The 13846-nt window shown below is 39.8% G+C and overlaps 1 protein-coding gene across 1 annotated transcript in view; it reads left to right on the top strand.

Moving 5' to 3' along the window:
* LOC122790548 overlaps positions 1-13846 on the top strand; it is a 253233-nt gene that overhangs the window by 65521 nt on the left and 173866 nt on the right. Inside the window, exon 3 of the mRNA XM_044058096.1 lies at positions 9455-9558. Coding sequence (XP_043914031.1) covers positions 9455-9558 — 104 coding nt within the window. The remainder of the gene's footprint in view (positions 1-9454; positions 9559-13846) is intronic.

Below are 13846 nucleotides of genomic sequence, written 5' to 3'. Positions count from 1 at the left end.
ATTTTAATTTAAATTAAGTAAGGAAATACACATCTTGCATAGAGCCCTAATTCTAAGAACTGTTGCAGCGATGCTTAATGATGTATGTGCTCTCTGATACAATAATAAAGAAAAATGTAGAGCTGCCAAATGACTGTAGGTGCAGACCTGTGTGCTGAGTTGCTACAGCAGCCAATATATACCTGCATGTGAATGCAAGAACACTATTAATTGGCTTTCACAACTGTTTAATGGGGTCCCAACATTTAAATAGCATGACATATTACCAGACGCACATCCCAGTCTAGAAACTGTAAAAACCTGCCACTGTATGCCATTGATTACACTGCAAGGTGGCAAAACCAATTTTATCACATCAAAAACTAGTGAGTATGCAAATATTCAATAACTTTGAGGGTTTTTGGGAGGGCATACAAGTAGCTGGAACCTAAAACAGATATCACACATGTCCTTACACAGTCTTCCTTACAACTGAAATAAATCTGTTATAACTCAGACATAAACAGATCTGACAGCTCAGACTGAAATCTCTTTCAGCAGTCAAGACAAATGGAATCTCCATACAAAACAGTAGTAACACAGAAACTTAGTTTGAAAATTTCTCTCTCAGAACAGATTTCTTCTTAAAACCACAGTTGCACAACTACTACTGGCATCAAACATTGAGTACAGCAACGCATCAACTGAAGTATCTCATCTTCTTAAGACTAATAAACTCATACAGACTAGTACTGTCTGCTGCAGTGTCATACGTAGGTCACAGCAGTGTTTGAACACACTCATACTGAATGATGGCAGGCATACATATACATTCCTTCTTTTCAAATTAGCTTCTGCTGAGCAAAAAGAAATCAAGTGTAACCATAGGGCCTAGGCTGACAGTGCAAAAAAAAAAATCCACATCTGAATGCACAAGTTCGGAAATTCTAAGAAACAAACAGATGAGCTAGAAACCAAATCCCAAGACAACCAATTTTAATAGAACAAGTAAAATTACAGTGTCTCTCCTTCAGACTAAAAGCTACAAAACAGTGCTCACTATCTTTATATACAAGTGGTAATTAAGCACACGCTCATGCTTAATTAAAAAGATTAACAAATTGTTTAAATGTGCTTCTCTTCATCAGTAAGCATACAAGAAATAATACTATACAAACAAACAATGAAGTTAAGCATGAACAAATAGTGCTGAAACAATACCCCCTACTAGTAAAAACCTCTGTCAAAATTACAAATACTACACTTTACTAACAGTAAAATCTAAATATTTATAAAATTAGGCTCATTTTAAAAAATTAAGCTAATTTTAATAACCATTTAAATAAGCACACACAGGATGCCAATATAAAGCCATACTACGAAATTCTAAAAGGTTATTCTCAGTCTAACTCTACAGGAAGTGAGTAGAGGAATTTGCCTGACTAAATTTCCTCTATCAATATGAAGATCACATCTAGTTCCCCTGAAAAGATGTTAGAATCTTGATGGGACTAAACAGCTCAATAAAAACATAAAAATAAATAAGTTAAAACTTACATACATTAGTTCTCATTTAAAAGACTGTAGCTTTTGAGCTAATCAATATATTTTTATGTGATGTTTAAAGGCTTCCTTAAATCTACCGGGTGATCCAAAGTCATCTCCATATTGATCAGACTTTGAGTTTTGGATGCAAGTAAGAAATGCCTTTTTCTTTGTTAGATAAGGAGGTGGTGCTGTCTGATACAGGATGTTTTATTTTTAAGTTGAAAGTCTCAGAAACCATTTAACTGACTCTCATAAAACCTGAAATATGTAGTGTTCTGTACCAAGCTATGCTAATAAATAGCAAAGCATGCAAAGCATTTTACAATGTAAACATTTGGTCATAACACTGAGCTTGTACAGAAACTCTAACATCTGCACTGCCATGGAGCTGCAAGCATCTCAACTGTCCTATTTTTAGGTAACTCCCAAATTTTGTCTAAAATGTTGTTCTGTGTTTCCTAAAACTAAGCATTTTAAGAAGTTGCAAATTAATTATTAGATTAAAAGGAGTCCCTAATTTGGAGCCGTTTTCCCTAATTATTTTTGTTTTGCTTTGTTCTTAATTCTGAGGGTAAGAGTTTGAGAGCTCTACTTTCACATACAATTACACACAAGTAAGTTCTCTGAAAGCATTAATCTTTGTCATTATTGCAGTAAAAGCAGCAGAGTCTTTAGGCTGTTAAATATGATTACTGTAAGGCTATTTTCTAGTTTATTGCAAATTCCCAGTTATTACATGTTTTTGTGGTCGCTAGATGAATAATATTCAGTAGTCAGTTCACAGACTCAGGGACTACAACTATCACTGGGACTACTCTATCAAGCTTTAAGTACCATAATGACTTGTGTATCACCCTACATCTATAGCAGCATAGCTCTACATATTAACCACCTCTCACTCACTGGGCACTATGCAGTAGTAGTCTATCTAAACAACATTTTTACAACACTTGTGAAATATTATTTAAAAGCACCTGTAAAATGCAGTGTTAACAAGGTGTTGTACTTACCTTTCCTGTTTTCGTGATCCCACAGTTCCTGCACACACCTGACACAGAATTACACGCAGCGACACACAACCTTCTCAGTTATCTGTAACGGTTATTACAGTATTCAAGCGGGAACACGTTGGCGCCTTCACAGAACACTTCCGAGTTTGCGCGATAGTGAAAACTTCCGGGTTTGCGCGATTGAAGTGCCTAAGGCAGGACTACTTTCCGCCATTGCTAATTTTTCCCCGTGTACCCCTAACCAACTAAGCACGTACCCCTGGGGGTACGCGTACCCCGGGTTGGGAATCCCTGTCCTAAAGCTATAAGGTAAGTGTTATAGCTCTTAATGTAAGAGTCAATTTACTTAAGTTACAGGAGAAGGAGGCCAACACTCAAGTAGAAAAAAAGAGCCCTATGGCTGACCAATATGGTGACCTGCTTAATTACACAGCACTGTAAGTGAAAGCTTAACAAATGCTTTTTCTGTGCAACCTACTCTGTTTAAATGCTGTGAGGAACTGATTGCAGTCCTGTAGACACTGTTTTGTAGGGAACTGTAGAGTTCAATCTGTTTAAATGCTGAGAGAAACTGATTGCAGTCCTGTAGACACCGTTTTGTAGGGAATTGTAAAGTTTAATCTGTTTAAATGCTGAGAGACACTGATTGCAGTCCTGTAGACACCGTTTTGTAGGGAACTGTAGAGTTCAATCTGTTTAAATGCTGAGAGGAACTGATTGCAGTCCTGTAAACACCGTTTTGTAGGGTACCGTAGAGTTCAGTCTGAGTCACACCAGGTCAGCCAAGGGGGGGAGAGAGAGGGAAATCCTAAGCACCTAAATTTGAAAATGATGCCTGTACTGAATTGTAGCAGTTTAACCAATTATTCATTTAATATGTAGGCAGCAGCAGCTGGCAAATACGTAGCTTAGCAGCAGCAACTGAACAGCTTGAGCTCCCATGTATTGTGTGTTCTAAGCAGACTGTATGGTAATTTCCATTTCCAAAGTTACATTTGAATGTAGCAGCTCCCACTCGCAGTCATATTCCTCCACTCTATTAATCTGAAAGCACCTCGCAAAATGTAACTCAAACCATGTAAAAGGAACACACCAACAGTGCTTAATGACTTTGTGTGAATATTTTAATAAAGAAGTCTTCCCTACAGCTTCTGTTGGTGCATATGTGTGCCTTTTTCATTGTTTGAGTTGTATTGTGGTACGCACTGTGGAATCAATGTGTACTCCGTCTCTGTCTAAAATGAATTCTTTTTTTGAAAACGTAACACAAAATAAACTATAACTGCAGTCTTGGAGACTCACCTTTAGACGTAAGCAGTACAAACGGTTGCAATGGCAACTGTGCCACAACACTCAAACTGCATAAATAACGTCGTACTACATAAATTAAATTAGTTTGGGTGCTGTAAATAATAGCAGCGTTTACCAGGAGCAGCAGTGTGCATGCTAAAATAGCTAAGGCAACAAACCAGTAGAAAAAGAGCACAGCTCGCAGCTGGATCCGTACATAGAAAGAAGTCCGGTAGTAGTGTTGCCTTTTGCAGGTGCATTCTTAGTTTTTGTTTTTTACTCTTGCATTTCAAAGCTAGTAGTTGAAGCATAAACCACCTTTTTAAACTGTCCGTCGTAACATATAGACAGAATCTCACTTTACAGCAATGAACTGTTTAATAAAGTTATTTTTTAACAAATGCATACATTTGGCAGACCTCAACCAAAATTCATAATGCATAGCTGCTCATTGTGAAAACGTTGCTCTGAGAATCGTAATACCTAAAACTAGAAAGGAAACTGTAACAATACTAGTTCAGGTAATACTCTCTACTTTACAAGGTGACACCGGCATTTGTACGTTTTAGGCCTCTTGAATTTTATCATGTGGTTGCACAAGAATCAGGGATATACTTTTCAATCTCTTAGAACAAGAAGTCTGGACAAAGCCACAAATAATGAGGGGACAAAGGTCCAGAAATTGGGACACTTTGCTCTTACAAGTTTAGAAAGTTGATAGAATAACAGGTTCTCCATTAGTATGAATTTTCTGAAGGATGTTACTTCTGGAAACCAAATGTCTGCCATTGTTTTCTAACTAGTCCTCACTCCCCAGTGATTTGCAGAGAACTACAGTTTTGTGAGAAATTGGCCAAAAATATGAGTCAAAAATCTGAACATTCTGCAAAAATCGTGACTGTTGAGAGCTATTATCAGGGATAACGTCCAAAAATCAGTGAGAGGTTTTATACATTATTTTAACTCAACTGAAAAGTTAATATAGCAATAGGTTTGCATGCCTTTCAACCTCTTTCTGCAAGAAATCTGGAAAAAGCATAAAATTATGGGGGGACAAGGGCCAAAATAGGGCAGATTTTAAGTATTGCGCACTACACCTGTGGTTTGGTTCAAGCTCGCAGAATGTGCATTAATCTTATAGCAGCTTGCAGAATGTGTATTAATCTGTCAGGTTTCCTCCTACATTACAAACACATGAGGAACATTTGCCTCCGGGTCTGCTGAAAGTTGATTTGTTCCAAGTCGGACTTTACTTGTAAACAAATGTTAAATAAAATTGCAGTGATGTTGTATTCATAGTGGCTATGGTATTGAATTTAAGGGAAATGTGCATCTTGGTTACAAAGTTAATCGCTCGTCATATGCTTAATTACACAGAACAGTATTGTAAGCTCTTAGAATGTTTTTTGCTTAAATGATTGCTTTGCAAAACTGAGTTTCACTGAGTATATATCCACAAAGGACCAGATTAGAACAGTTTGCCCCAAGGTTGACAAACTTTCTTTGTTAGCAGTAAGATAAAAGTATATTAGCAGTTTGCTGTATTTGCTGCACTTTGGTATACTGAATGTAACTGCACAGTGTGAAGACACTTCAGCTTAAATGGGTAATATCTGGATGACAGATGCAATCAATTTCCAAATGATTGATGTACTGTATGTACTGTTGCTATGAGCTAAGTCAGCACAGCAGTGAAAATGATGCTGCTCCATTCCTTATTGCAATATTACTAGCTTATTTTTTATAGATAACATGCATTTTATTCCTCAAGGGCAACAGGCACTTTATTTATAGATTAAACAATGAAATATAAAGTTGTTTGCTAACAGCAACCTCTTCATTAGTTATATATCTCTTTTATGTGGAATTATTTAGATGAATTTTACTTCTGCAAAGTCTTTCAGCTTTTCCCGGTTAGGGGTCACCACAGCGGAACTCTGGTCCGCTCATGATTGGCAGTGGATTTTTATGGTGCCGAGTTGCAAGCCCAACGCCGAACCTTCAGAGAAGGCACGCCCATTCACGCTCACTCCTACCTGCATGACTTTAGCATTACTCAACCGCGGGGAGGACATGCAGATTCCACACAGAAGGTGCTCTCTGCAAAGATTGTGCATATTTACTGATACTGATAGATTGTAGACGTTTGAGCAGACTTTTATGATGGAAATGTTCTGAATTGGGCAGTCTTGTCATTATTGGTTCATGCAATTTGTTTCATTGCTTACTGGAAAAATGTTCAAAACAAGAAATTTAAAATGCGCTCTAACAAGCGTGCTGTATTATACAAGAAATATAATTTAATACAGTCAGGAAGGTGTATCAAAGAACACATATATGTTTCATGTGCAAGGGGCCTATGATTTGAAAACAGCCCAAAGGTAATCTTTATCTGCCACTGACCAGATTCACGTTCTTTAGATGTGAATTTCAATGCTATTTCAATGAATGTGAGTTTCAAGAGCAGAGAACTTAATGCTAAGTTTATTTTAATTCACTGAGAGACTGTATTGCTTTGTTTAGCAGATGTCTATTAGTGTTTGTGCTACAAAATGTAAAAATCCAAATAATCATTGTAGAAGTAAAGCAGTATGCACATTAGTGTCTATGGTAAATAGGGAGAACTAGACAAGTAATGGGACACTGGAATGGCTGCAGGCTGGAGGACTTGGGCCATTTGATTGTGTGTTCTTCAGTTTGCATTTGAAAGTTGGTATCCCACAATTCCATTTTAGTGGGCGGGGTTGCATAATTATGTATGCACATCTTATGTTAATCAGCATACAGATTTGTACCTGTTTTTCATGGGCCTTTGTCTAGATTTTGTATTATTAAGTGCATGCATGATGTGGCGGATTCTAGAACTTGACAAGCAGCTGACCATGACCTTCTCCTTGTTGAGCCTAGTGAGGGGGACATCAATGTGTCTTACTATTGAGTCGCCAGTGACTAGTATGTTTGGTTTATTGTTATGCCTTATGGGCTGCATTGGTCTATTGTTATGCTTACTGGGCTGTGTTTGTGAGACACTGGTGTGCTGACTACTTTGTCTGATGTGATTGGCATTGTGTGTGGAATGTTTGTGAGTGGGTTTTGAGGTTCTCTGTTGTTTAGGTAAGTTTTTGTTGAGGATCCCTGCATAGGTGTGTGTGTGTGTGTGTGTGTGTGTGTGTGTGTGTGTGTGTGTGTGTGTGTGTGTGTGTGTGTGTGTGTGTGTGAGACTGTGTGATGTGGGTAGTGTGGTGCTTGTACTGGCAATTTCCTCTTTGTCAGGAGTACGGACTGTGGTGTGAGAGAGCATGGATTCCGGCTTACTGATGTAGATGCATCTCTCACAAGTAGAAGAATTATGTGCTAGGAGATGGGGACTGTCTGTGAACATGAGGCAGTTGCTACACTGTCTCAATATGCCCATGTTGACCAGACTGGCAGAGGAAACTGATGGGACTTGTCCAGATATAGTGCTCTGAATACTTGGTACAGTTAGGGAGAGCAGGGTTTGATGAGGGTTTATCCACTAAAACCCTAAATGTAAAAAATTACTGGTCTGAAGCACAAGTGCTAAAACCAAAACTAAGATGCTTAGAATAGCAGACAAATTTAATCAGGCTACTAACAAACAGTAATAAGTGCAGAATAAGAGCACTCAAATCCTTAAGAGCACAAAGAAGAGTAAACTAAGGTAATAAAGAAGGTAGAAGACAGTTACAGTAAGAGCAGCTGAATAAAGTATAAATATTTTTTTTTTGTTTTCTGTTAGAAAAGAGGGATGGAGTAGAGCACGATTAAGAGACTACAGGGGTTGTCCTTCCCAAATGCTGTCTCTGTACACAGTGGATAGAGCTGAACAGACGGGACTGGTAGGAGTGTCTGAAATCAAAATATGATCTCACTGTACTCAGTTGAGGGAGCAAATGAGATGGACCCAGGATGAGTGTTCAAACACAAATTTACAGAAGGGGTGGACTATTCCAAAGCCACCAAGATTAATACCACAACAACAGCAGGGAGGTAGGGAGCGAAACTAACTGCAGAGAGACAGAGAGATCACAATATTCAATGAAACAAATAAACCAAATAAATAAAAATGCAGTACTGTGCAGAACAAAGTATACTCAACTCAGCTTGTACTTCAGTTGATTGCAGGTAGATAGCAGCCAGACAAACAGCTCAGATATTGAGCAGAAATAAATCCACAGGTATGTGACTAACACTTATAATGCACAGAGAAACCCTCAAGGCTAAGAGTTAAACACAGAATATGAAAAAAGTAAAACAACAATAACCCCCAATGAAAGCAGGTGGGTACACTTCTAGCTCTTATTCCTGCAAATAATGTATAGTACCTCAAATGCCTTGTTAAAGGAACTAATCCTTCATCAACAGATAAATAAAACACATTGGTATAATAGAGTCCCATCCTGTATCATTCACCTTTGCAACAAACTTTAACTACATGTCAAACTGAGTAACATCCTATTCACCTTCATGGTAAATCTAGATAACTGGATGGGCCACCTCAAATTCTTACTATCTCTATCTTGTATTGCCCTTCTTGAGGCTGGGGGGAACCTTTGAAACTATGAACCTGTATGAGGCTGCAAGACATCCTTTAAACATATCTTCTCGAACTTACCTGAGCTTTACTATGCTATAGTGGGTCTATATTAAAAGATGGAAGAGGTATTTCAGCGAACACCACTTGGTCGACACATAATGAGCGAACGCACTAAAGTACGAATGCTCAAAACAGTGATTTCTTTCCCTGTGAAAGAAATCACTTGGCCATCCCCATGTGTTCGCCCCTTTCCTCACTGTAGTGCGATCTCGGATTTGGTATATTTAGTAGGGGGGTGTGGGGGGCACAGCCCCCCATGTTGTTATGTTTTAAAGTGTATGTGTGTGTGTGTTTGTGCTAGCGGTTTCTTTCCCAGGGAAAGAAACCGCTGTTTTGAGCATTTGCGCTTTAGTGTGTTCTCTCATTACGTGTCGACCAAGAGGTGTTCGCTGAAACACCTCTTCAGTCTTTTAATATAGACCCACTGTATCTATCCTGTTTAATTCTGTTCATGTTGTGATGTTTTACATTTTTATGCTGTTCATTTGTTTAATTGAAGTTTCACATTTTTGTTATTCTTAATGAGTTGTATGTTATTGTGTCTTTATATATACTTTTTATTTATTGTACTTGTATTTACTTACAAACATGTTGACATACTAAATTTGAACTTGATCTTTCAAGTGGTCATATTTTTCCACTAAGCTGTAAAATAAAGGTTCTAATTTTTCCTGACTTTGTTCTCTAAACTGTAGCCCCAGAAAATGCCACACATTATCATTAGCAGATCTGACCGTAGTACAGACACGTTCGGTCCACTTTTATTTACATTATGGAATGGGATCTGTTGTAGTCAGTGTAAATAGTGAGTGCTTGTTCCTTTTATGGAATGCTGATTTGTCTGGTTCTAGTAGCATATGATTATATTTGTAGAAGACATTTTTTTGTCATAACATGATCAGTGCACTACCCTGGTAAACAAAATAAAAATGTAAAATGTTAAGAATTACAGATAACTGTTTTACCATGTCAGTATGGATTGTTTCATTGTATAATCATATTTTTCTAGTTAAATAAAAAGGCTGATGGTCATGCATCTGTTAAGTATACTTTCGAGGATGAAAAATTTAAGGAGACTCTCCAGTTCAGACTTGAGCCTGACAAAAACTCGAGGTATGATGTAACTTGTTTCTTATATTTATTGTATTGCATTTTACCAGGGATGTTTGTTTTCAAAAGCATTCTTTTCAGGTTCTTCTGATGAATGTTGTTTAAACATTGCCGCAATATAGGAGAATTCTTATTCCTGTCTTGTGCCTGAGAGCCCTACAATAAACTCATGAAAGCAAGCCAAAAACATTTCCCTCATTCTTTTGTTCTCCAACCACAACAACGGTGATAAAATCTCTCTGCTAAGCCATATTCTCTAACCACTCATTACAGGACCTACCAACCTCTCAGTAAAAAAGAATCGCCTAATAGCTGTAACCCAGGGCTTTCCTTTCTGTATAGGTTCATAGGTAGTTAGTAGGCATGCAATCCAGGACACCATTAAGGAGCCTAGCCCATGTGCCCAATTGCCCCAGAGTAATGACACATAGAAGGCAGATGAAGGCTGAGATAATCAAACTCTGCAACTCAGAAAGTAATTTATTAACAGCTCTGTACCTTGGTCCTCTGCTTCAACTGCTAGACAGAAAGAATAGTTTGGGGCCGCAGACCTCAGACTTACATACCTCAAACTTACATACCTGTGCTTCAAAATCTGGTGCACAAACACCACACCAGAATTGCAATTCAGTTCCCCTAACTATCCACTGCCAACATACTGAGCCTGCATCATACCCCCCTGCGCTTTTCATCATAGTATTAGTACTCGGTGCTTTCAGGTTTTCAGTTTTCACCTGGAGGGTGATTGTCATTTCTTAACCTCCTGATGTTCTTTGTGTTTCACTGTTGCGTCATCACATTTGGGTTACCTGCCTGCAAGTAGCCCTCAGCCGGCTTGAATATCAAAGTCTTGGGTCCTGCATTGGATGCTGTCTCTTCTTCCATGAGGTCAGGTCATCAGGGGTATAAAACATGCAGCTGACGCCATTACATCAGTCTTTCTTGCTGTGCAGTGCCCGATGCAGAAGCAGTTCGCAAGTGCCGGTCGGCCATCTCCTGAAATATTCGTCTGAGTTTCAGAACTGAAGTCTTCAAAAAAGCTAAGTACCCTATTGCGGATCCTTTTTCTTGCTCTAAACCAATGTCAGTAAAAGTTAGCAATTGTATTACCTGTGGAAAGCAAATACCTCATAAAGATTTTCATTCGTACTGCATTCCTTGCCTAGGCCCAGGCCATGATGTCCCTCATTGTCGGTTTTGTGCATTATTCAATCCTCGAACTGTTCATCGTCGGTTCATTTTTACATCAAACTATTTCGGTACTGGTTTAATTATCCAGAAATGGCTTCGGTCAGCCATCCGACTACCGACATTGTGAAAAAACGTAAAGATAAAGACAGAGACAGACTACATAGGTCCAAAGCTGCCGACGATGTTTCCGTAAACCTAGTCCCAAGTTCGCTGGTACTCAGTGAGGCACTTTCACAGCCCCTGATACCCGCTACTTCAGATTCGCAGGCCTCTACTGAGACCCATTCGGAGTCCGGTGTGCCGCTAGATGCTTCTTCGACCATAGAACCTGCATATGTCTCTACCTTGGATGGGTCTGGAGCCGCTGTGCAGGCACCAGCTTCTGAGGGTGTGTTCAGGCTTACTGACTTGACCGATGCCATCTTCTTCTTCAAGGCCTAAAACTTGACCCATGCCTAGAAAATCGATGTCAAAACCACATGGTCAGGCCCATATGCCTAAAAAAAAAAAACAAATGACAAGAATGGCTGAAGACCTTATTTCTTTAATTAGGGGAAGCCAGCCTTCACCCTCTAAGAGACCTAGAAGTGATTTTCCTTCTGATTCTTCTGATCAGGATTCTGAAATTTCTGTTTCTTCTGATTACCAGGATTTGCCCTTATCTACCTATAAGGATTCTGATTCAGAGGACTCCATTCCGTCTGCTTCCACTCCAGTAGATTTTTCTTTTGGTGAAATCTTGCACACTCTTAGGGAGCATTTCCGCTGGGAAAGCCAGGATTACTGTGACTCCAAAAAGAGGCTTAGGGAATTCTTACTCCTTCCTCAACACAGGTCTTTAGCTATCCTTCCTGTCCTGGGCATTGTAGATGATGCCTTCTTGGAACCCAGACACTTTATCTCCAGCTCCCAGGAAACCTGACAGGTATTACAGAGTACCTGACTCTCACAAGTTCCTCTTCAAGAATCCTACTGCGGACCCAGCGACCATTTCCCAGGGACCTAAAGGCATTAAGGCTACTACTGCCAAAAACCCTACCCCCTCTGATAGAGATTAAAGGGCCTTGGACAGATGGTGTAAGAAGGTATACACTTCTGCTACTTTGGCCATTAGGGCTTTTAAACTGCCAGTTTCATATGTTGAAGTATCAGCAGCATATTATGGGACAACTTAAACAGAAAATGATGTTGATTCCTGACTGTGCTGAAAATAAAGAATTACAGGATTTAATTCATTCTGCTGAAGAAGTTGATAAACATACTTTGCAATGTGGTTTTGACTCTTTAGAAGCATCTTGCAGGACTGCTGTCACTGGGTCTGTTCTTAGAAGGCATGCTTGGCTTAAGGAGCAAAATTTGCCAGATTATGTTAAAGCTAAATTACTGGATTCTCCCTTAAACCAAGACCACCTGTTTGGCAACAAAGCAGAAGATTTTAAGGTTAACACTTGCACCACAACTCCAGCCGCACACAGACCTACTAAAACACTGGCACAAAATACACATAAATACACAAAATCATACTCGGAGGCTCTAAATAAAAACCTGCAAAAGCATCAGAGACCTCCAAAGCAGACACCCAAACAACCTGCACTTCCCATCACAAACCAGACAACACATAAAACACAAAATCAGTGTGCCGCACAATCACAGCCCTTAAGGCAAAATAACATACCTAACATACTAGTAATAAGGTGACTCTATAGTCAGGCACACTGATGTCACACTCACTAGGCTGGACAAGCAGAAGGTTAGTGTTAGCTGCCTGTCGGGAGCCAGAATCCGCCACATAACACAAGCACTCAGGTCACTCCAGAACAAGTACATAATATTACTCTGTCATTGTTCATGTTGGTGTGAATGACCTGAGAACGTACCTGCCTGGACCACATGAAAAGAGACATAGAAGAGCTCTCTGATCATGTAGCCCAGGCTGGTATGACCCTGACCTTGAGTAGCATCCTGCCTAAACCAAGAATGATGCCTCAGTATAAAGAAAAAATTATCAATTTCAACAATTGGCTAAGCTTCTGATGTCATTCAAAGGGGATCCAGTGTCTGTCAGCCTGGAAAGACATTCTCGACAAGCCGCGTTGCTTTGCAAGAGATGGCTTGCACCTGTCACCCCTAGGCTTTCGAATACTGGCCAAGGCTCTTGCTGCCCCCATAGTGCCTTTTTTAGGCAAGGCTCAAAAGTCAAACCCACCCCCATAAACTGCACAATTAACAAAAAACTGAGGGTTATGCTACTCAATGCCAGGGGTTTAAATCTCAAAATGCATGTGCTCGAAGCATTCCTCAGTATGGAGAACGTCGACATCTGTGCAGTAACTGAAACCTGGTTCAAGGCTGCAGAGAGCACCCCAGGACTACTGGGCTACAACTCATACCACACGTTTCAGCCACAGAACATGGACTGAAATACAAAAGGAGGGGGTGTATCCATATTCATCAAGGATACCTACACTTCCTGGTTAGTGGCACAGCATGATACCTCTGAGATCATCCATGTGCAACTAACATCGGGCAAATCTGCAATGCAAATTGTGGCCTGCTACAGATCACCCTTTATGAACCAGGACCACCACTTCACCTTTCTGGAGACACTGGAAAACATGAAGGTTCTACCAAACACCCTGATTTTGGACAATTTCAATTACCCTGCCATTCACTGTGAAAACTACTCGAGTACAAATTCCTAGGCCCAGCGCTTCCTGGAATTCATCAACTCAAATGCCCTGGATCAGCTGGTAAATTCCCCTACCAGTGGTGAAAACATATTGGACCTGGTCATCACCAACATGGGCGACAGGTGTTCCACACTGGAGGTCAACCCATCACTGGTTAGATCAGACCATAAACTAATCACTATGGATATCCACACCCCACCACCACCCCCAACTAAGGAAACCACAGTAAAAAAACTTTTCTAAAGCAAACTTCACCTTACTTAAGACAGAGGTGGTAAGTTTCACAGCCCCCACGCTAAAGGATAATGCTGCACAAGATGCAGAAGCCTTTACAAATGCACTCTATGAGCACCTACAAGGCTGCATGGATCATACCATCCCTAGCAAAACCAAGACTCACTCCTCTAAGA

This window comes from Protopterus annectens, chromosome 16.part0 (genome assembly GCF_019279795.1).
Source record: "Protopterus annectens isolate FY-2018-M chromosome 16.part0, PAN1.0, whole genome shotgun sequence".
Classification (NCBI taxonomy): Eukaryota; Metazoa; Chordata; order Ceratodontiformes; family Protopteridae; genus Protopterus; species Protopterus annectens.
The sequence above is the reverse complement of the archived record's forward strand: the minus strand, read 5'-3'. Positions and strand labels throughout refer to the sequence as shown.